At 50.3% G+C, this 23,730-nt stretch overlaps 1 protein-coding gene across 4 annotated transcripts; it reads left to right on the top strand.

Moving 5' to 3' along the window:
- The first annotated feature begins 1,644 nt into the window (after positions 1-1,644).
- DEF6 (DEF6 guanine nucleotide exchange factor) lies at positions 1,645-23,469 on the top strand. Of its 4 annotated transcripts, none has more exons than XM_022581676.2 (12): positions 1,645-1,784; positions 3,448-3,573; positions 12,818-12,958; positions 13,610-13,795; positions 15,792-16,028; positions 16,118-16,264; positions 19,500-19,608; positions 19,796-20,094; positions 21,174-21,340; positions 21,461-21,659; positions 22,619-22,709; positions 22,880-23,469. In XM_022581676.2, the coding sequence occupies exons 1-12, from the start codon at positions 1,689-1,691 to the stop codon at positions 23,101-23,103; spliced, it is 2,022 nt and encodes a 673-aa protein (XP_022437384.2). In that variant the 5' UTR covers positions 1,645-1,688; the 3' UTR covers positions 23,104-23,469. The 4 variants fall into 4 exon arrangements, with proteins under 4 accessions (XP_022437384.2, XP_022437385.2, XP_089774121.1 ...); XM_089917995.1 differs by lacking the exon at positions 3,448-3,573 and adding an exon at positions 11,674-11,758 and having other exon boundaries at positions 1,717-1,784; XM_022581677.2 differs by lacking the exon at positions 3,448-3,573 and having other exon boundaries at positions 1,656-1,784.
- Positions 23,470-23,730: the final 261 nt, after the last annotated feature.

Below are 23,730 nucleotides of genomic sequence, written 5' to 3'. Positions count from 1 at the left end.
GCACAAACCTCACTCAGCCTCTGTGCCCGACTGGTGGGCCTGCCCTCCCCGAGGCACAGGGGGAAGGAAGCCCTGGTATGAGAGAAGCCCTGAGGAGCTGCCGGTGGCTTCCTGCCCACAGCTGAGCAAGTAGGCTCCCGGTAGCCAAGCAAGACCAGTGTGAGCGCTGCTTCCAGGCTCCGGTTGGGCCTCAGGCCTCAAGATGGGTGGGCTGGAGGAACTCTGTTTTCTCTACCTTACCTTGTGTTATGTCATCAGAGCCCCTCCACACACAGCACACAGTCCACTGCTCCAAGTGGGCAAAGCCCCATGAGGGGGGGGTGCCTTTGCCAAGGTACCCAGGGTCTCTGATGCCCCTGCTGCCTGGTGCTGAAGTCCTAGCTTTGGTACCCAGCTCTGGGGGTACCCACCTAGGTGTCTGGGGCCATGGAATTCCAAAGCCACAGTCAGACCCCACTGAAAAGTACATGGTAGGACCAGACCAGCCCTGGTGGGAAGGAAGGGATGCAGGGAAAGGGACTTGACGGAAAGAGCTCTTGGGTTTGACCCCTCCTGCATGGGAGCATTGCAGGGATTGCAGGTGCCGCTTTTCCTCTCTCCATTGTCATGGATGTGCCCCACCCTCTCCCCCAATGCAGACATCCTCTCCTAGGATGCCTAGCAAGCTCTTTTACTCTTGGGCCACCAGCTCCTTGGAAGCAGGGGGAGCTGGGACATGCCCCCAGGGAGGGGTGTCTCGATTGCCTGAGCAGTCTCCGTCAACATCCAGGGCCACTGTTCGTGGCAGGAATATGCCCCAGCCCTCACAGGTATTGGATCTAAAGAAACGGAAGCACTGATGTGGAAGGCCCTGAATCGCCAGCCTCCTGCTCCCAGGCACCCCTGAAGCTGGACCCCACCATGAGCCTCACCCCCATGAGCTTCAGAATCTCTAGGTCAGGGCCAGTGGGGCCCCAGAGTGGGCAATGCTCGGGGTGCCTTTTAGAACCAAAGCCTAGGGGATGGGGAGGCAGCCGATCATGTGCCAAGTCCTCCTGACCTGGAGAGGTGCCCTGGCCCAGCTCCTCCTCCAAGTTTGTATTGTTGCCTTTTGTTTTCTTCCACCTGGGAGGAGCCCTTCCACCACAGTAATGTTAGATGGTCCTAAAAGAAATGCTTTATCCACTGCCTACTCTGTGCTTTACATCCATTCTCAGACCTCTTTACAATCCATGAGGTGAGTATTTCTCCTGCTTTACCAATGAGAAACTGCTCAAGGAGGTTAAGTTATTTATCCAAAGCCTCCTACCTGGTAAGTGTGGAATTGGTACAGGACCTGCCCCCTTTTATCTGACTCCAAAGTCGGGATGCTTTTCCCTCATCAAGCTGCCTCTGGGAGCCCAGAAGGCTCCAGGAGGCTCTGGGGCTGAGGAGGCCTCTAAAGGGCCTCACACCCAGGGAACAGGCTGATCAGAGTTGGAGCTCTAGCTCCCCAGGGCTTGGACCCCAGTTCCCATGCAGGGAGTGGTGCCGCGGAGCACTGCAAGAGCAACAGGCTGGGTCCTGCCAGTGTGGGGAGCCCGCGAGAGCAGGCAGGTGGAGCTGTTGCTCTGCACCACGGCCCTTCTGCGGTCTCTGCAGCCGTTTGCATTTCCTGAAACCGGATCTTGGTGTCAGAGCCGCCCCTGGGCCGGGCGGGCGCCTCAGCCATGGCCCTGCGCAAGGAGCTGCTTAAGTCCATCTGGTACGCTTTCACCGCGCTGGACGTGGAGAAGAGCGGCAAGGTCTCCAAGTCCCAGCTCAAGGTGAGGGGCACCCGGGGCGCAGGGGAGGCCGGCAGACACGTCGCATCAGCCCCTGCTGCCTGAAGCTAGACTTGAACCCTGTGTTCCTCCTGGGGCACCCAGCTAGCCAGGGACCCAGGAGGGGTGGGAGAGCCCGTGCCGGGGAACTGGGGCAACATGGCCTAGTGGATGCTGCTGCCCCCTGTCCAGAGGCCCCAGTGAGGTGTGTGCAGGGGCATCGCCCAGAGCCCTGGCCCCCAACTCTCGGGAGAGTAGAGGTGCCATCATGGGGTTCTGAGGGCCACAGGCCAAGCTACATCCCAGACTCCGTGTGATGAGCACACGTCTCCCCAGAGTCAAGCTCGGGCACACACCCTACTCCTTCCTGCCGCTTCCTCCTGGCTTTGAAGAGAGACAGTTAGCTAGTGCTTGTCAGTCACTTCCTCTCGGAGCTGAGAGAGAGGGTTCAAGAGCCTCTCGCAGTCCCAAACCAGGCCAGCTCAGTCATCCTTCGCAGGAGAGCAGCTCCCCTGGACCTTGCCTCCCAGGTGGGACAGAGGTGGGAAGGGACAAGGACTGAAGACCCCATTATACTGCTGCCTGGCTCACCACCCCCCTCACACCATACACACCAGGTTGAGAAACTTACCTTAGACCTTGAGAACTCGAGTAGGAAAGGGGTGGAATCTGAGCCCAGGAAGAGCCCCATCAGTGATTGCCCTGAAATTCATGCTTGGTCTTAGATAATTCCTGGGGGGCCGAAAAGTTTATCGCCTTCTTTCCTGTAGCCCCGCATTAGTGCTGCCTTCACCCTAGTTAGTGGGGAAGAAACAAGGCCCTAGGCCATTGGAGCCAGGGAACGCGGGGAGTCAGGAGCAGGGTGGGCGTCAGCCCTCTGGGATCTGCCTTAGGGGTTCATTCATTCACTCTACAAATATTTACTGAGCACCAGCTACGTGCCTGGCATGCGGCTAGGCCATAGTATCCTGGCATCTCCCCTGCCACCCACCCCCCACAGAGGAGGAGTGCAGTCTCAAGGAAACCTCCATTCTAATTGATCGAGCTAGGAGGTGCCTGGAAACCTGGGAGAGACGGATGGGACAGGTTAGGCATTGTACCCCACCCCTATTCCATCCCCCTACTTTTGAACTTGGACACGATGAACTTGGATGTCCCAAACTGGTCCCATAATCAACCCCTTAGCCACACTTGTGAGCATCCAGTAAGTGATTCTTGGCTCCCCCAGGAAGGAGAGCCCACTACCACTTTTGATCATCTGAGAGAATCTCCCAACAGACAGGTTCTTCCTTACGTTCTACTTAAATTGTCTTATTGCAGGTTATGTAATCTAGTGAGGTCTTGAGTATAGATAGAGGAAAAGCAGATCATCCAAAATCTATCCTTGCGGAAACTCCATGTCCTACATCTACCTCCCACTCCGCCCCTTTAACATCTTTCAGGAACAATCCCAACCTCCATGGTTTGTTGTCTCCAAGGTTCCATTTTCTACCACTCCATTACCTGTGGCCCTATGACACCTCCAGACTCTCTAAGCCTCTCATACACGGAAGATACAGCACTCCATGGCTCTCCGATTCCTGGGCCAATCAGGCCGTAAGCCTTCTTAGTTTGAGCCTCTGTCTTGGCCTCTAACTGGGTGGATGCCTGTTCCCCACCCCCACAGGTTGAGTATTTGCAAGGAAGATCACCTGGGGAGCTTGCATACTTGAACCATCTGCTGTCTTTGTACCGCATCGCAGCTCACATTGAGCCCACTGCCAGCAGCCTCTGTGGTCGCACAGGATCAATGGTAGATTTCAGCCCACTCGACAGAAAACTTGTCCACTCTGGGAATCTGAGCTAGCAGTGGGAGCCTCAGGCCCGGCAGCCGGTGGAGCAGAAATGGTAGGGCCCATGTCATAGGAGAGGAAGATAAGGAAGGCAATTCTCCCTCAAGCCCATAGTGCTAGATACTGGAATGGGAGGAAGTAGTGACAGTGTTGGGGGTGGGGATGCCGGAAAGGCAAAAGAGCAATAGAGAAGTGGCCAGAAGGCAGAGGAAGAAGCAGATGAGACACAGACCCACAGGGCAGGGCACACTCCTTCCACTGGAAGACTTGGTGAGAAGGGAAGAGATCTTGGGGTTAGCCTGTCCTTGCTAAAACTGTCTCTGGCCTTAGCGTCCTCAGTTGGGAAGAGGCAGGAGACCCGCACCAGCCCAGACCAGGCTGTGTCTGTCTGCAACAGTCACCACTTCTCCCCTGATGTGTTGGTAGAAAGGCTGCCACCGGCTGTCCTGGGCAAAGCCGTGATGAGACCAGAAGGAGGATGAACAGCAAGTGCTCTGAGAAGTACCCCAAGGAGTCAGGATTGTTTTCTCTGAAGAAGAGAAGGCTTGGGGGAGAGATGAGATGAGTTTTCTTCTCTGAATTCTTTCTTTCTTTTTTTTTACGCGGGCCTCTCATTGTTGTGGCCTCTCCCGTTGTGGAGCACAGGCTCCGGACACACAGGCTCAGCGGCCATGGCTCACGCGCCCAGCCGCTCCGCGGCACGTGGGATCTTCCTGGACCCGGGCACGAACCCGCGTCCCCTGCATCGGCAGGCGGACTTTCAACCACTGCGCCACCAGGGAAGCCCCTTCTCTGAATTCTTATAGAAAGTACAATAGCCTTTGTCCAGGTGGGTTGAGAAAAGTAAAAATATATCAATAAGAATGGCACTTCTGCCCAGAACGGAGTTAGGTTGAACACAAAGTTTCTCAGGACTGTGAGTTTTGGCAGGGTCCTCAGAATCTCCCTCTTTAAAGAGCTTTAGGAGTGAGTTCCCATCCTGACAGTGGGCTGCAGGGAGGGGAGCCTTGGGAATGATGGGTTTCCTAACGGCCATACCATCTTCCCTCTGGGAGCAGCTTTGGCTTTGGCTTCATGGATGATCAGCTAAGAATTTGGCTTCCTCACTCCCTGACTGCCAGGGCTGGGGTGAGGGGCCTGAGATTGGGCGCGTGGTTGGAGCAGTGTGTCTCAGTGGGGATCCTAGGAGGCTTACCACTTCCCCTTGACAGACAGGAGGAGGGGGAAGCAGGGAGGGTGAACTAGGGCCTTCCCTACTTGGCTCTGTCAGGTCTCCCAGAGCCTCTCATTGGCACTCGGGGCAGTCCTGAGGCCCAGGGAGGGTCTCTTGCCCACCAAGAGCCTCTGAGCTTCGGGCTGTGTCTCCTCTGGAGAGGGACAACAACCTTCTTCTCGGTAGAGGAGAAGTTAATAACAATTCCAGTCCCAGAATCTGATGAGTGGGGTCTTCAGCTTTGCCCTGACCCCTGCCTGCTGTTGGTCTCCTCAGTCTAGAGTGTGGAGGAAGGGGAGGATGATTCAGTGATGTGCAGAGCACTTGACTCAGAGCCATATAAGCTGAGGCCTATATTGCTCCCCAGTAGGGTGACCTTAGGCAAGTCACTGCCCATCTCTGAACCTCTGGTTTCTCATCTGTAAAGCCTGAGGGCTGAACTGGGGATCACCAAGCTCTCTGGCTAGCCTCCGAAAATAAATTTTAACAAAGTACCTCAAATAGGTGAAATTGATCCTTGATGCAGCTTCTCCTCTCCCTTTTCTGAGCCTCTGTCTTTCCTTTGATGCTGACAGCCAACCTCTCCAAGCCCCTTCTTGCTCTCAGCAGGCACACAGCTAATCCAGAGATTCCCATCTTTTAAAATTCCTGGTGCTACTCCCTCATGATAGTTTTGCTTTAGTACCCCACTGGTTGAGAAAAATACATTCAGTGACTCTTAAAAAGGATCTATGTATTTTAAAAGAATCACTTAGCACCTAGATACGTTTAAAGACTATAGGCCATCTAAACGAGAGAGAGAGAGAGAGAGAGAGAGAGAGAGAGAGAGAGAGAGAAAGAAAGAGAAAAGAAAGAAAGAAAGAAAGAAAGAAAGAAAGAAAGAAAGAAAGAAAGAAAGAAAGAAAGAAAAAGGAAGGAAGGAAGGGGGGGGAGGGAGGGAGGGAGAAAGACTAAGGCCAGAGGAGAAAGAAATTAGTCATTCTTTTTGCAGTTAGTGCTTGGTTCTTTTATGGATTCCCAAACCCTCTGTATCTGCGTCAGCTCCTGAAGTCTGCGAACTACAGGACCATGGGCCTGGCGCCCATCGCATTGCTGCACTGGAGCTTTTAGGAAACTCCCAAGCCCCCAGGGGAGAACCACACCCCCAACATGCCTCCAGAGGAAACAGTGAATAAATGAAGCCTCTCAAAGGTCAATGGCTGCCAACCCAGAGGTCAGGGGCTGCTTGGGTGGGTGTGGAAGACAGAGAATCCTCTCTGGGGGAGCCCAAATGGCAGCTTGTGAAAACTACAGACACCTGGACCCCACCCCGGAAACTCTGAGTCAGTAGGTCTGGGCGGGCCCCAGCAGATTTCAGTTTCAACCAGCTCCCCAGGTGATTCTGATGCTTAACCTGAGCCAATGTAGCAGAGATCTAGCTAGGGCTTTAGAATCAGTGTTTGAGCAAGAGGACACTCCACCTCTCTGAGCCTTGGTTTCCTCCTCTGTAAAAGGAGGAGAATGAGAGCCCTGCCTCCAGGGCTAAGGATTGATTGAAATCGGCAGGTGAGTTCCGCAAGCCAGCCTCCACTCCTGCCATTTCCTTTCCAGCATGGCCTTCCTCTGGTCACACTCTCTCCCCACCCCCGGCCCTTACCCGCACCCAGGCACAGGAAGCCTGGCAGTCTGAGGTCGGCTGAGCTCTCTGGGGAGAGGCCCTGAGCCCTGAGTGTCTGGAGCCTTTAATTCCTCTTTGTCCTGACACCTGATGGCTAACAGGGTCGGAGCCTCTCTGCCCTGGTCTCCTCAGATTCCCCTGGCAAAATGTCCAGGTGAGGAAGGTCTTAGAGGAGAGCATGGGCCAATGAACCAAAGAGAGGAACAGCTCAGATAACTGTATGCTGCTGGGTGGCAGGTTCTATCCTGGGGTGGGAGGGAATTTGTACATCATCTCCTTGAACTCCATTTTTAGAAATGTGAAAACTGAGCCCCAGCGAGGTTCATGTGCTCAGAGAGATTCAGTCCACGTCCGTCTGACTTTTGTATTTTTCCTGCTTCTCCCCTTGAAGCACTTAGGTTCATTCAGTAGATATCTACTGAGTATCCATTATATGCCAGGTCCAGTGATACAGCAGTGAATAAAACAGACAAAAAACCACACGCTTGTGTTGCTAACGTTCTAGTCAGGGAACACAGATGATAAAATAAGTAAAAGTGTGTGATATATGACATGGAGGAAAATAAAGCAGAAGATATCCCTATCCTTACTGTGGGGGGTAGAGGGGATAGGATTACAGATTTAAGTAAGGTGGTCAGAGAAGCCCTCCCTGAGAAGGTGACACCTAAGTAAAGATCAGAAGGAGGAGAGGGTGTGAGCCATGACCTGGGCGAAGAATGTTTCTGGTTGAAGGAATATCAAGGGCCAAGGCCCTTAGGGAAGAGTGTCCCTGGTGTGTTTGAGGAATGCAAAGGGGCCAGAGGGGCTGGAGAGAAGTGAGCAAGAGGGATGAGGTCAGAGAAGGTACAGAGTAAAATCTCTGGAAAGACTCTGAGATTTTACTCTGAGAACCTTGGGAAACCACTGCAGCATTTAAGTTAGACTTGAGGTGTTAGTCAAAAACATTGATTAACACAATGTGGGGGACATTGTGTTGAGCTCTGGAGTCAGGGTTGAGATTAGAGTCTTTGCTGCCCTCAAAGGAATGTAGAACACCCAGAAATGCTCACACCAACAGGGAACAGCAAAAGAACATTATTACAGAGCAACTTAATAGCAGGGTACATTAATAACCGTGGTTAATGGCACCCTTTGTCTTTTAATCTCTATAGTTTAAAAATGTTGTCATGAAAACAATATATGCTCCTGGTTCCAAAGAATATCATTTTAAAGAAGTTGAAATTTACTAGAAAAGTAAAACATGTTTTACTGGTTAAAAAAATTGAAAGACAAAACTAGTGTTAAAGAACGTGAAATTGCCTCCCCTCCCTGGGGAAGAGCGGTAGGGTGATAGCTGTTAACAGTTTGCTGAGTCTTCTAAATTTTTTCTATGTACAAATAAACTTATTAGGCTGAACTATATGAAATTGCTGATGTTTGATTGTTTTGACCTACTAAAATAGCAGTTTAATATGGTTCAGCATAATCTTTGCACACATATTATTTTACAAATATTTCATTCTACAGCTTGCTTTTTTCCACCTGCCAGTATAGTATGCATATCTTTCCATGTCTGTTCATACAAATATAATAATAAAAATAGCTCACAACTTTTATTAAGCAATTTCTATTGTTGCAGTATGTACCCGGTGCTGTGCTAAGCTCTTCGTTCTAAAACACCCTGTGGAGCAGGCGCCTTTTTTTCCTCAAAGAGGAGGAGACTAAGGTCTTGGAGAAGTTAAATCACCTGCCCATAAGTACACATGTGGCAGAAGTTAAATTTTCAACCACACACAGGTCCATGACTTGGTGTACCTGTCCCCTCTTTTTTTTTTTTGCGGTACGCAGGCCTCTCACTGTTGTGGCCTCTCCCGTTGCGGAGCACAGGCTCCGGACGCACAGGCTCAGCGGCCATGGCTCACGGGCCTAGCCGCTCCGCGGCATGTGGGATCTTCCCAGGCTGGGGCATGAACCCGTGTCCCCTGCATCGGCAGGCGGACTCCCAACCACTGTGCCACCAGGGAAGCCCACCTGTCGCCTCTTGAAGGAGCCTTGGGCTGTCTCCAGTGCCTCATTTATTCTCCGTTTCTTTCTTTCTTTTTTCTTTCTTTCTTTCTTTCTTTCTTTCTTTTTTCTTTCTTTCTTCCTTCCTTCCTTCCTTTCTTTCTTCCTTCCTTTCCTTCCTTTCTTTCTCTCTTCCTTTCTTCCTTTTTTCCGCCCTTCCCTCCTTCCTTTCTTCTTTCCTTCTTTCCTTCATTTCTTTCTCTCTTCCTTTCTTCTTTTTTGCCCTCCCTCCCTCCCTCCCTCCCTCCCTCCCTCCCTTCCTTCCTTCCTTCCTTCCTTTCACCATGCCGTGGCTTTCGAGATCTTAGTTCCGGGACCAGGAATCAGCCTGTGCCCCCCGCAGTGGAAGCGCAGAGCCCCAACCACTGGACTGCCAGGGAAGTTCCCAATGCCTTTTATTCTAAACCATGCTTCAGTGAGCATTCTTGTACAGGTAACTGTTCTCTTGGGCATCTATAGGTTAGATGATTAAAATTGCTGGGGTCACGCCCAATTTTATTTTTGATACAGTCTTGCCCTCCAGAAAGACTACCAATTCACATCTCAACAGTGGGGCATTTGAGTTCCATTTCTCCACAACCTCCTCAATACTTGATAGTATCAGTCTTTTGCATCTTTGCTAATCTGTTAGGTAAAGAATTGCACTTTCTATATGAGAAGGGAACTTATATTTGTTCTGTGCAGAGCTAACTCTCTCACTCTCTCTCTCTATATATCTCACTCCATCCTCATGTCCCCTATACGTGGTGGGTATTATCCCCTGTTTTACTGACAATGATACTGAGGCTCAGGGGGTGAAGGAGTTTATCCAAGGCCTCATAACTAGAAAGTGAAGGTTCCTGGCCTTCCATATCCCCCTGCACGCTTCACTGGAGTGTAGCCATTTGACTGGGCTATGCAGGAAGCTTCCTCAAAGAGGTGCTTTAGGAGGCTTGAAGAAAGATAAAGACATGGGTAATTTGAAAAGAGGCCAGGAGGCAACAGGTAGAAATATGTGAAATTCTTAGAATAACACCTGTCTCTTCAGAAGTGGGTATTTCTCTTGTGTTGGTCACCCTGGATTTTAAGTGCTAAGCATGGAGTGGTGGTACCTCTTAGAGTGTGGATTGGTGTCCTATGACCACAGATGTATTAATCATGTGTTCTCTGCATATAGGTGGTAGAAACCAAACTCAAAATAACTTAAAGGAGATGTTATATATTGGCTCACATAACCAACAAAACTCCAAGCATAGTATTGGCTTCAGGCATGGCTGGATCTAGATCCTCAAATGATGACTCTTTATACCTTGACTCTGCTTTTTTTCACTGATAGCTTTATTCTTAAGCAGGTACTTCCCACACAGGGACAAAAATGTCAGCTACATCTATCTTCTAACAGCTTAACTCTTTCCATGTATACCCATGGGAAAGAGTACACCTATTCTCCACTAGAGGAAGCAAAAATCCCAGGGATGATTCTCATTGGCCTAGATTTGGTCATGTGCATCCTTGAACCAAACACCACGACTCCAATGTGCCCACCTCTGCAGCCAGGTAGGGTAGGGGTGCAAATGGCCAATACCACAGATATTGAAAATGGGGGAGAGTTACTTCTCAAAGGAAAATCAAAGCTCCATTACCAAAATAAGGGAGGGGGGCAGAGTTCATCAGGAAGAAACTTCAGATGTCCTTTAGAACAAGAGTAGGCAAAACCAAAGATGGCACATGAGATAATTTGAAGATCATGGGAATGAGCGTTGGGGTGGGGATCAGAGATGGCTGTCCAGAGGGAAAGGAGGGAAAAGAGATACACCAATCCCCTTGCTGGGCCCCCCCAACTTCCCACTTTGTTGAGTTGAACCTGAGGCCCAGGAGAACATTGGGAAGAAGTCTCAAACCCTTCTACCCCTCCTCTCACAAAAGAGAGTAAAGAAATGAAGACTTGGTATACACGCCATCTCTAGGATGTTGCCAGCTTCTGCCTCAGAGGAGCTGATTCCAAGGTGGACTGCTGGTGGTGGAAGCAGCCCTTAAATACAGCATTTATTGACTGCCTTTGGTGTGCAGAAGAGGACATAGGTGCTGTGAGACATAAAGATGAACATAGACCTGGCCTCCAGGGTTCACTGTATAGTTGGGGAATGAGGCTCAGCATCAATATATATATATATTTTTGGTTATAAATTTATTTATTTATTTTTGGCTGCATTGGGTCTTCATTGCTGTGCGCGGGCTTTCTGTAGTTGTGGCGAGCGGGGGCTGCTCTTTGTTGCAGTGTGCGGGCGTTGCATTGCGGTGGCTTCTCTTGTTGTGGAGCACGGGCTCTAGGTGTGCAAGCTTCAGTAGTTATGGCTCGTGGGCTCTAGAGCACAGGCTCAGTAGTTGTGGCTCATGGGCTTAGTTGCTCCACGGCATGTGGGATCTTCCTGGACCAGGGCGCGAACCCGTGTCCCCTGCATTGGCAAGTGGATTCTTAACCACTGCTCCATCAGGGAAGCCCCAGGGTCAATATTTTAATGGGGAAGCAGCCTTCAGAGCCGGGAACAACCAGTTGCAACCTCAACTCTGCCACTTACTCTTAACCTGTCCAAGCCTCAGCATCTTCATCTGAAAAACAGAGATAATAACGTCTGTATATCATGGTTGCAGAGATTAGATGTGGGGTATAGAAAGCACCTCATACAGTGGCTGGCACATACTAGGTGACAATTTTTAATCATTCACGCTGTCTGTGATAAGTGCTATAACAGAATTACCCCAAGACAATTTTATTTTTTTCCTGATCTCCTTGTTCAAGCTTCAATTCTTTGTTCTAATATCATGGGTTTGTTAACCAACCCATTTCCCCTCTGTACTGTCATGGCCACCATCGCTTTTAGCCTTGTCCTCCACATCCCACAGACCATTTTTCGTGGCCCTTCTTTGCTCCCTCTCCAGCTCCCTTCCATCTTTAGAAGGGCAGTGACTGGAACTGCACATGCCCTTCCTGGAGCAGACACACTGGACTCTAGGCACACAGCAGCCTGAGTCTTTGATGGTAGATGTCAGGCTTCTGCCCTTGAGCCTTGGGATCTGCAGAGCTGGATTTGGATCCTAGGCTCTGGCTCAGTGTGGGTCCTTGGGCAAGTTACTGAGTCGGTTGAGCCTCGGTGTCCTTGTCTGCAGAAAGGGCACATACCTGCCTGACGAAGTGGCAAAGAGCATGGCCGCCTTGGTTTGAATCCCAGCTCTGCCAGCCCTGTGCCCTTGGGTGAGTTACTTAATGTCTCAGAGCCTAGGGTTTTTTTTCATCTGTGAGGTGAGGATATAAACACTTGTTATGTGGGTTAAGCGAAGTATATGTAAAGTGCTGAGCACGGTGCTTGGTGCATAGCAAGTGTACAAGTTTTAGCTTTTTGGATTTTATTGAGGTATAATGTACATTTTAATTTCAGGTTTACAACGTAATGATCATACATACATACATATATATATATATATATATATATATATATATAAATGATCACCACAGTGAGTCTAGTTAACATCTGTCACCATACATGGTTACACAAAATTTTTTTTCTTGTGATGAGAATTTTTAAGACCTACTCTCTTAGCTACTTGCAAAGATGCAATACAATATTGTTAATTATAGTTACCATGCTATATATTATATCTCCCCAGGACTTTTTTTTTCAATATTTATTTATTGTATTCATTTATTTAGCTGTGCCGGGTCTTAGTTGCTGCACGCGGGATTTTCGTTGTGGCATGCAGGATCTTTAGTTGCGGCATGCGGGCTCTCTTAGTTGCAGCATGCGGGATCTAGTTCCCTGACCAGGGATCGAACCCGTGCCCCCTTCATTGGAAGCTCAGAGTCTTAACCACTGGACCACCAGGGAAGTCCCCTCATGACTTACCCGAAGTTTGTACCTTTTGAGCACCTTCACACATTTCACCTCCCCGCTCCACGCCTCTTGCAACAGTCTGTTCTCTGTATCTGTGAACACCTTTTTTTCCCTTTTTAAAAAATTCTACATATAAGTGAGATCGTATGGTATTTGTCTTTCTCTATCAGACTTATTTCACTTAGCATAATGCCCTCAAGGTCCATCTGTGTTGTCGCAAATGGCAAGATTTCATTCCTTTTTTAATGACTGAATAACATTCCATTGTGTCTATATATACAGAAGCTTTAGTTATGATTGAATTGAATAATGTATGCAGAAGACTCAGCCAGAATGGGGGTGGGGACAAGTGAGGAGGTGGGAGCCGCCCTTTGGCCCAGTTTTGGTTGGGGTTCAGGAAGGCAAACTGCCCTCTGTCTCAGGTGCTGTCCCACAACCTGTACACCGTCCTGCACATCCCTCACGACCCTGTGGCCCTGGAGGAGCACTTCCGAGATGATGACGATGGCCCTGTGTCCAGCCAGGGGTACATGCCCTACCTCAACAAGTACATCCTGGACAAGGTGGGGCCCCTCTAACCTCTCCCCACTTCCCAACCTGACCAGCACCCTAATACATTGCCACCCCAACTCCTCTCCCTATGAACCCCATTTCTGTCCCCTCTGTCCACCCCTGCTCTCCCATCTCCATCCTTCACCTCCCAGCCACTTGCGCCCTCCTGGCTCCCCTTAACTCACTCTCAAGCTTCCTCCTCTCTATCCTAGCCTCCACCTTTCCCACGACCTTCCACCCCATCCCTGCCTAGCTTCCAGCTGTAACTTTTACAAAAGGCTCTCCAGTTTCCCCCAAGTGCTGTCCCCCCCTGCTTCTCCCACCTGTCACTGTCTTCTCAGGTTCTCCTTGACTGTCCACTCCCTCCTGGGCTTCCCCTTCTTTCTCCCTGGGCTGAGGGACCTGAGTTTCTCTGTGTGCAGGGGACTTGGGGGCAGTGATTGTGAGGGAGTGGTGGCAGTAGCAGGGCTGGGGGCTGGGGTCAGGCTGGTTGGTCAGCTAGTTACCTGATCATCAGCTCAGGGACTCCTCAAGTTAGAGCCCCAACATGGCAGTGTGGGGAGCAGGGGAATAGATGACCCTAAGAAGCCAGCTGGAGCCTAGTTGGGTGGTAGAGCAGGGACGGGGCAGCCTTCTCAGCTGACTTGCCGGCCTGGTGGCAGGTGGAGGAGGGGGCTTTCGTTAAGGAGCACTTTGATGAGCTGTGCTGGACCCTCACGGCCAAGAAGAACTATCAGGTGGATAGCAACGGGAACAGCATGCTCTCCAATCAGGATGCCTTCCGCCTCTGGTGCCTCTTCAACTTCCTGTCTGAGGACAAGTACCCTCTGATCATGGTTCCTGATGAGGTAAGCCCCAGGGACTTTATCACTTGGGGACAGACCTTAGCAGAACCATGAAGGAGGCCAAATTGACTCCGTAGTTTCCCACATCCCCTTTCTTCTTTATCTCCCCACCCTGGGACCTGTTCACACCCATCTGTCTCCAGATGCTTAGAAGTGTCCATATCAGAACAATTATGCCTTCTCCCAGGAGGTCAAAAACTACACTTCCTTCAAGGCTCTGCTAGCCCTCACAGTAGGAAAATGATCTGCAAATTCTATTTACACAGAGGTGTGAATGCATGATACATTACTGGGCATTTAAAAATGAGAACATTTAAAATCAAATGGCAGGATTTTAGGCACTGTGGCAATCTGAGAAGGATGCTACTATTAGGGGAATAGAGACCTTCCTGGGACATCTCTCCAGTTACTCCAAGTGTGCAACCAAGTCTGCTCCTGGTTTCAGATTTTCTCTTCCTATCTTCTACAATATAGGGGAGAGTCAGGGCAGACTCACCTCAGGGCCCCAGAGAAGGCATCCTGGGAGTAGAGGCCTAGAATCTAGCCTCTACCTCCTTAACTCATGGGTGAAGCCAGGGCAGATGCCCCCCCTTTTCCAGTCACCCTGCACCCTCCCTCTACTCCCCCTCCTCTCTCCCCTGTCCATTCAGCCTTCTCCTGACCCTTTAGCCCTTTTGGTGGTTGCGAAGATACCAGGGCGAATTTAGGTCTTTAGAGTAGGGTACGTGGGGGAGAGATCCACCGTATTTACAAGAAGTCCTGGCACATCTAACTGCGCTCAGATTCGTGCCCTTGCCTCTGTTTGTGGGAAGAGTGAGGGGTGTCCCGCCCCACTCCCAGCAGAGACCCAGTAGCCCCCAGAGTGAAAGTCCTGGAGAGAGTTTCCCAAGGAGCTGCTGGGGCAGTCGAGGGACATGTGTCTATCTATACAGACACCTGGCTGGCTGGGCATCTTTGTCAGACTCCTGCCAGTCAGGACGAGGTGGCCTCTCAGAGGTCAGAAAGCTGCTTGCTACTGTGATCAACATGCAGTGTGAACAAACTGCAGCAGGAGGTACCCCAACCACCACTTCCTGTTCCTCTGTAACAGGTTTCCTGTCCCTGCTCTGCTTACTCCACCTCCAATCCCCTTGCCCTCCCATAGGGGAAGGATCCCTAAGGTTGGGGCTTGGGGCTTGGAATAAGGACTCATGGGATGTGGATCTGAATTGAGTTCTGGCTGCTACCAACTTGCTGTATGATTCAGAACAAGTCACTCCCCCCCCCCTTTTCTTTTTTGAAAGGAATTCCTTTATTTTTTATTATCATTATTTATTTATTTATTATTTTTTATTTTTGGCTGCGTTGGGTCTTCGTTTCCGCGCAAGGGTTTTCTCCAGTTGCGGCGAGCGGGGGCCACTCTTCATCGCAGTGCGCGGGCCTCTCACTATCGCAGCCTCTCTTGTTGCGGAGCACAGGCTCCAGACGCGCAGGCTAAGTAGTTGTGGCTCATGGGCCTAGTTGCTCTGCGGCATGTGGGATCCTCCCAGACCAGGGCTCGAACCCGTGTCCCCTGCATTGGCAAGCAGACTCTCAACCACTGCGCCACCAGGGAAGGCCCCCTTCCCCTTTGAGCCTCAGTTTTGTCATCTGCAAAGTGAGGATATTGGATGAGAGGGCCCTTGTTCCCCTGTTGACATTTTCTATGACTTGCTCTCTCGGCCTGGCCCCTGGCCCCCTCAGCTCCCACCTCACCCTGCCCTTAATTCAAGGCAGGAAGGAGTGGGACTGGAGCTTGGGGAGGGGATGCCTGAATTGAAGTTGGGGCTCCAGGATCCCCTCCTAAATCTCTACTCAGGTGTCCTCCAGCGTTTAGTTGTTTTGTCCTCTGACCCTACCCCACCGTCCTGTCCCTGGTCACTTCTGCCCAGGCCCCGGGCGCCTGATGGGAGCGCCCCCTGTTGTTGGCACCAGCGCCACAGCCTGCTGCAGCCACCAAGCCTTCCCTCCCCCGCTCCAGGTGGAATACCTGCTGAAGAAGGTGCTCAGCAGTATGAGCTTGGAGGTGGGCTTGGGTGAGCTGGAGGAGCTGCTGGCCCAGGAGGCCCAGGCAGCCCAGAGCACCAGCGGGCTCAGCGTCTGGCAGTTCCTGGAGCTCTTCAACTCAGGCCGCTGTCTGCGAGGCGTGGGGCGAGACACCCTCAGCATGGCCATCCACGAGGTCTACCAGGAACTCATCCAAGACGTCCTGAAGCAGGTCAGGCCAGGCTGGGAACTAGGGGAGGACCCCGAGGAGGGTGAAGGTGGGGGGGGCAGTGATGCCTCTGACTGTGCTCTGGCTGGCAGGGCTACCTGTGGAAGCGAGGGCACCTGAGGAGGAACTGGGCAGAACGCTGGTTCCAGCTGCAGCCCAGCTGCCTCTGCTATTTCGGGAGTGAAGAGTGCAAGGAGAAAAGGGGTACAATCCTGCTGGATGCACAGTGCTGCGTGGAGGTGAGGGGGACAGTTGAGGGGGGTAAAGCACATCTCAAGGCTCAGGGGCTCCAGTGCAGTGTGAAGGCAAGGGGGTCAGGAGGAGGGTAAATGGGAAAAGCCACAGTGACAAATTCCCGCTTAGATGAGTGCAACCCCAATACAGCTGACCCTTGAACAACACAAGTTGGAACTTATATGTGAATTTTTTTCAATAAATACATTCAGGAGTACAGCCAGCACCATCAGCAGTTGGTTGAATTCGCACATGTGGAACCAGGATACTGAGGGCTGACTTTAAAGTTATATGTGGATTTTTGACTGGGCAGAGGTTTGGCACCCCTAACCCCTGCATTGTTCAAGTGTCAGTTGCACACATGGGTACCTCAAGGCTATTCTCAGCCATGGCAGCAATGTTTTTTTTCTTTTAGAAAAGTAACACACTTTATTTTTTCTTCCAGTTTTATTGAGCTATAATTGACATACAGCACTGTATAAGCTTAAGGTGTACAGCATAATGATTTGACTTACATACATCATAAAGTGATAAGCACATTAGTTTAGTGAACATCCCTCATCTCATATAGATACAAAATTAAATAGAAAAAAATTATTATCTTGTGATGAGAGCTCTTAGGATTTATTCTCTCAGCAACTTTCCTATATAACATACAGCAGTGTTAATTTATCATGTTGTACGTTACATCCCTAGTACTTATATCTTATATCTGGAAGTTTGTACCTTTTTTTCTTTTTTAAAATTTATTTTATTTATTTTTTGGCTGCGTTGGGTCTTCATTGCTGCACGCAGGCTTTCTCTAGTTGCGGCAAGCGGGGGCTACTTTTCGTTGTGGTGCACGGGCTTCTCATTGCAGTGGCTTCTCTTGTTGTGGAGCACGGGCTCTAGGGCGTGTGGACTTCAGTACTTGTGGCACACAGGCTCAGTAGTTGTGGCTCGCAGGCTCTAGGGCGCAGGCTCAGTAGTTGTGGCGCATGGGCTTAGTTGCTCCACGGCATGTGGGATCTTCCCGGACCAGGGCTCAAACCCGTGTCCCCTGCATTGGCAGGCGGATTCTTAACCACTGTGCCACCAGGGAAGCCCTGGAAGTTTGTACCTTTTGATGACCTTCATCCAATTACCTTCCCTCTATCCCCGCAACAACCTCCCTCCCCACCTCTGGTAACCACAAATCTGATCTCTTTTTCTATGGATTTGTTTGTTTGTTTTTGAAGTATAATTGACCTACAATACTGTGTTAGTTCCTGTTACACAACGTAATGGTTCGGTATTTCTATATATTTCTATATATTTCAAACTGACCTCCACAATAGGTCTAGTTATGATAGGTCACCATACAAAGATAACTATGTAATCATAGTTATTGACTATATTCCCCACACTATTCATTTTACACCCATGACTCACTTATTTTGCAACTGGAAATTTGTACCTCTTAATCTTCCTCAACTTCTTCCTTCCTCTCACTACGCCCCCTACCCTCTGGCAAACACACCTGTTTGTTCTCTGTATCTATAACTCTGTTTATGTTTTGTTATGTTTGTTCATTTGTTTTGTCTTTTTTAGATTCCATATGTCAGCACTTTTTTTAGAAAAACCAAACTGCAAATCAAATACTAAAGTGAATAATGTGGACTTTGCTAAAGATTTCAGAGGAGATGGCTTATGTCTCACTCTACCCGGCAAAACTTTCTAAAATTCCCCTGAAGTTCTTTCTCCTTCACCCAAATTCCATTCCCTTTGGCAACTCTATACCTCCCTATTCTTTCTCCCTTCCCATCCCTTTTCCTCCCTTGACTCTGTCCATTATTTTAGAGGCTTAAAACAACAATTTTAAAAACTGTAGTGAAAAAATATACATAACATGAAATTTGCCATTTTAACCATTTTGTGTTACAATTCAGTAGCATTAAGTACATTCACATGTAACCATCCCAATTATCTATTTCCAAAACTTTTTTAACACCCCAAACAGAAACTCTGTACCCATTAAGCAATAACTCATCCGCCCTTCCCTCCAGCCCCTGGTAACCTCTATTCTGCTTTCTATCTCCATGAATTTGCCTGTTCTAGGTGCCTCATATAAGTGAAATCATATAATATTTGTCCTTTTATGTCTGGCTTCTTTCACTCAGCATAATGTTCTCAAGCATGTTGTGGCATGAATCAGGACCTCATTCCTTTTTGTGGCTGAATAATATTCCATTGTAAGGATGTACCACATTTTGTTTATCCATTCTTTGATGGCTATTGGGTTGTTTCCGTCTTTTTGCTATTGTGAATAATGCTATTATGAACATCCAGGTACAAGTTTCTGGGTGGATGTATTTTTTTCTCAGGGTACATACCTAGGAGTAGAGTTGCTGAACCATACATTAATTCTATGTTTAATTTTTGAGGAACAGCCAGACTTTTCTACAGTGGCTGCACCATCTTCCATTCTTACCAGCAGTGTATGAAAGTTCCAATGTATCACCAACACTTTTTATTTTACCTTAAAAAATGTTATTATTATCGTCATCCTAGGCTCTATCCATTTTTGTCACATAGGGAAACAGCTGTCATTGTGGAAACAGCACAGATCTAGGCAGAAATCCAGCTCCACCACTAATAGGCAGTGTGAATTGGGCAAGTTCCTGGACCTCTTAGAGCCTCAGTTTCTTTCTCTGAAAAGTGGAGCTAATAATCCATGCCTGGTACAGACTCTAGAACACATGAAGCTCAGTAGGTGGTAGCTATTATTTTCCACTAGAATGTAAGCTTAGGGAAGGCAGGGATTTGGTCTGTTAGGCACATCTCAGTATCCCAAATGCCCAGAGCAATGAGTGGCACTCAGTAGACACTACAAAATATCTGTGGAATGAATGAATGGAGAACTTTCTCAACAGGCAGGGCTTTGTGGAAATGAATGGTCTCGATAGTCAGGACCCTGTCATGGGAGATGTTCCAGCGTGATCTGCATAAACACTGAGTGATCCCTCTGTGCTAGGCCCCATGGAGAGATACCAAGAGAACAGTCCCACCTTCAAAGAGCAAAGGATACAGAGCTGTGGGCACACAAGTATCCCCATAACTAACTTCAAACCGGGCCACGCAGGCTCCTGTCAGAGTGGGAGGGGTGCCCGGGGAGGATGGTCAGCTAGCGGCGGTAGGGGCTGGAGCTGCAGCACCCCTGGGGCAGGTGTGGCCCTGACTCCAGTGAAGCCAGCCTGTCTGGGACCGTCCACCCTCTCCCAGGTGCTGCCCGACCGAGAAGGGAAGCGCTGCATGTTCTGTGTGAAGACTGCCTCCCGCACGTACGAGATGAGCGCCTCAGACACGCGCCAGCGCCAGGAATGGACGGCTGGTGAGTGCTCGCTGGGTGGCGAGGACCTGGCTGGCCCTCAGTCGCCTCACCTGTGAAAGGGGGTGACAGCACTTTGCCCAGCGGGAGGCTGGGCCCTGGACACGGGCAATTCCTAAGGCCCCTTTCTGGCGGTGGGTCACCTCGAGGCTGCCCTGCCCCCGGCCAGCCCCTCCCGCTCCCTCCGCAGCCATCCAGACGGCGATCCGGCTGCAGGCCGAGGGGAAGATGTCGCTGCACAAGGACCTGAAGCAGAAGCGGCGCGAGCAGCGGGAGCAGCGGGAGCGGCGCCGGGCGGCCAAGGAGGAGGAGGTGCTGCGGCTGCAGCAGCTACAGGAGGAGAAGGAGCGGAAGCTGCAGGAGCTGGAGCTGCTGCAGGAGGCGCAGCGGCAGGCCGAGCGCCTGCTGCAGGAAGAGGAGGAGCGGCGCCGCAGCCAGCACCGCGAGCTGCAACAGGCGCTCGAGGGCCAGCTGCGCGAGGCTGAGCAGGTGGGGCAGCACAGCGCAGGAGGCGGTGGGCTGAGGGGTGTGGTGCGGTCAGGCCTGGGAGCAGAGCACTGGGGGCGGGGCCTGGGGCGGAGCCTTGGTCGAGGGCGGAGCCACGCATTAAGGAATGCAAGTGGAGGCGGGGCTTGTCTTGAGGAATTTTGGGAACAGAGCCTGTGGGCTTGAAGGATGGGTATGGGACGGGGACTGTGCCAGGAACAGGGCCTGTGGGATAAGGAACCTGGCCGAGGGATGGCTTGAGAGGAGAGATGGTAAGGGGGCGGGGCCTGAGCCTACGAAATGGGAGGGTCGGACCTGAGTGCTAGGTGTAGAGTGGGACCTGGCTCAGAAACCTTGGCTGGGGGCGGGACTTGGACAGAGGAGCTGATAAAGACGGTGTGATTGGGGATGAGTTTGGACCAAGGCTGGACTAGGTTGGACTAGACTTGATCTGAGTTTATAATGAAACCATTTTGGGGAATGCAGGATGGGAGGAAGGCAGGATGAATGTGGAGGTGGACCAAGCGTGTAGAGGCAATTAGATTTAGGATTTAAGAGATCTAGATCTGGAGTCAGACACTGTGGATTCAATCCCAGCTCTGCCTCTTAGGAACCGTGTGATCCCAGGCAAGTTACTCAGCCTTTCTGTGCCTCAGTTACCTGTGACTTGTTGATGCCAATAGAACTTGGCTTATAGAGGTATGGAAAGGAGGATCAACTAAGGAAACACTTTGAGTTATAATTGTTATAACAATTATAATTATTGTCATTCCCTTCCAAGCACTACCCTAATTATAATTATAAAACGTTATATTATAATGTATAATAATAACTATTAAGGCTGGTGCTAAAAAGGGGATGACTTGAGCCCCTTTCACCCATGTAGTTCACTGATCATTACCTGAATTAGTCAGGCTTGCAGAGGGGATCAGATCAGGAAACGCTGACATGAGGGAACTCCCCAGACCCTCACCCAGAGATAAGTAGTTGGGCTGGCCTAGCAAAGCCCTGGGGAAAGGAGCAGCATACCTGCTGCCTCTCTCCCCCATGCCCCCATTGACCTGGCTCCATTTCCCGAGCAGGCAAGGGCCTCCATGCAGGCTGAGATGGAGCTGAAGAAGGAGGAGGCTGCCCGGCAGCGGCAGCGCATCGAGGAGCTAGAGGAGATGCAGCAGAGGCTTCAGGAGGCCCTGCAACTGGAGGTGAAAGCTCGGCAAGACGAGGAGGCCGTGCGCCTAGCCCAGACCAGGTAGAACTGAGGGGCCCCTTCTGCTTCCCCTCCCTGACTTCCTGACCCCACCCCCGCCCCACTTGCTGAGCACCTGCGAGGTGCCTTGGCTCTGGAGTTGACACAGTGGATGCCTGGCAGACTGCTGGAGGAGGAGGAGGAGAAATTGAAGCAGCTGCTGCAGCTGAAGGAGGAGCAGGAGCGCTACATTGAGCGGGCACAGCAGGAGAAGCAGGAACTGCAGCAAGAGATGGCCCTGCAGAGCCGCTCCCTGCAGCAGGCCCAGCAGCAGCTGGAGGAGGTGCGACAGAACCGGCAGAGAGCCGACGAAGATGTGGAGGTGAGGCCTGGGGTGGAGCAGTTTGGAGGCTGCCAGGTGAACGAGGGTGAGCGTGTTAACGCACAGGCTCTGGAACCTTCCCTCAAGCTCTATCCCTCAGGCTCCATCATTGCCTGGCTGTGTGACCTCTGACAAGTTGCCTAACCTCTCTGAGTTCCAAGTCCCTTATCTGAGAAAGGGGACTGGTAAATAGCATTGCTATGAAGATTAAATGAGATAGCACGTGAAGTATGTAGTAAGCACTGAAGAAACCTTAGCTACGACTTTTATCATTGTTATTAATCTGGGCAAAAATTTTTCCTCCTACTCTTCCAGCCCCTACTTTGCTATCCCTGTACTTTGGCTCCACTCTTTGGAGGCTGAATCTCCATAGAAGACTTTTTTTTAAACTTTTGATGTTTTGTTTTTATTAATATTGACTATTTTATTTTGCTTTGTTGGCCTACATGGTCATTGTAAAAAATTCAAACATAGAAATAAGTATCAAAGAAAGGGAAAGTTCCTCCATGATTCCCCACCCCACAACCGCTGCTAATGGCTGAGTGAACACTGGAGCAGAGGCTTTTGAATTAGGTCTTGGGAAGGTGGTGTAATGCAGTGGTTCAGAGCTCCGTGTATGTCCCTGGGCAAGGCATTTAACCTCTTTTGAATTTGTTTGCTGTTAACTTCTGCTCTGGAAGTTAAATAAGATATTAGTACATCTTAGCTGCTTAATAAGTGGAAACTATGGTTATTTCTGACCCTTTGAGGGCCTGTGAGTCCCCTGAAATTCGACGCCAACTTGTTATGAGTTGAGTTCTTAATGAGTTCATAACTCTTTATGAACATACATGAGTTTTTCTGGGAAGATGATCAATAGCCTTTGTCAGATCCTAAGGGGCATGTGAACCTGAAAAGGTCAAGACTCTCTGTCTTGGAGGGTGGCTCTGACCCACTCCTCCCTGGTCCTGCCTGCACAGGCTGCACAGCGGAAGTTGCGCCAGGCCAGCACGAACGTGAAACACTGGAATGTCCAGATGAACCGGCTCATGCATCCAATAGAACCTGGAGGTGAGAAGGGTTAGACCCTGGAGCTTTCCCTGGAGCGGGGATGGAGAAGGGAGGGTGGAAGGGATACCCCCAGATCTACAGAGCCAGCACAGGACTGCAGGTCAGCGGGTTCTCCTCTCCCCCTTTGCATGCACCTTGCTCCTTCCTCATACCTGCCTTTTTTCTGCCAGACAAGCGTCCCACCACCAGCAGCTCCTTCACAGGCTTCCAGGCCCCTCAACTTGCCCGCCGTGACTCCTCCCTAAAACGCCTGACTCACTGGGGATCCCATGGCAGAAAGACCCCCTCACCCAGCAGCAGTGAGCAGCAGAAGTCCCTCAATTGTGGGGAAGAGGTGCCCATCTCAGCTTCTGCCCCTCAGGAAGATAAAGTGGACCCAGCACCAGAAAACTAACCTCTACTAGCCTCTTTCCCCCAACCTCATGCCTACTAGGACCTGGCCACAGCTGGCCTGTGGGTGACACCAGCCTCTGCAGAAGAAGGAGCTACAGTCCTGGTGCCAAGGGCCCAGGCCCTCCAACCACGAAACAGTCCAGAATGGAACCTGGTTCATCTTTTTGCACCAGCCCCAGGCCCCAGACCACTGAGGCTGTCAGGGATGTTAATCCTTGAGAACTTGACCCTGTACCTTAACCCAAAGGACTCTATGCCCTAGGCTGGGAAAGAGAGTCAACAAGCAAGCCAGGGGCCATCTGTCCCCAGACTGCCACCAAGTTGTGGAGGCACATTTCCAAATAAAATCAGCTCTTGGGATAAATTATGCATCAGGTCTATAGTCTGTCTCTTCTACCATTTTCTCTTTTCTTCCCTCAAGTCCAGTTATATGTCCCAGAAAGAGTAAGGTATAATGCAGTGGCTTTACACTCTGCCACTTTCCAACTGGGTGACTTTGGTCAAGTTTCTTCACCTCTCTGTGCTTCAGTTCCCATGTTGGCAAAATAGGGATAGTATAGTACCTACCTTACAGGGTTGTTCTGAGGATTAAGTGTTCAGCACGTGAGCAAGCACTATTATTGGTATC

Source organism: Delphinapterus leucas, chromosome 10 (assembly GCF_059928025.1).
Source record: "Delphinapterus leucas isolate spDelLeu-1000000601 "Yukka" chromosome 10, BTC_Dleu_Yukka2, whole genome shotgun sequence".
Classification (NCBI taxonomy): Eukaryota; Metazoa; Chordata; class Mammalia; order Artiodactyla; family Monodontidae; genus Delphinapterus; species Delphinapterus leucas.
This window is presented reverse-complemented; position numbering and strand designations above follow the sequence as displayed.

Bases quoted from the DNA above. Each gene is read 5' to 3' on its own strand.
- DEF6 (XM_022581676.2), top strand. From the start codon at position 1,689: ATGGCCCTGCGCAAGGAGCTGCTTAAGTCCATCTGGTACGCTTTCACC. The intron at 12,959-13,609 runs GTGGGGCCCCTC...GCCTGGTGGCAG, and splicing joins ACAAGTACATCCTGGACAAG to GTGGAGGAGGGGGCTTTCGT. The intron at 21,341-21,460 runs GTAGAACTGAGG...GATGCCTGGCAG, and splicing joins GTGCGCCTAGCCCAGACCAG to ACTGCTGGAGGAGGAGGAGG.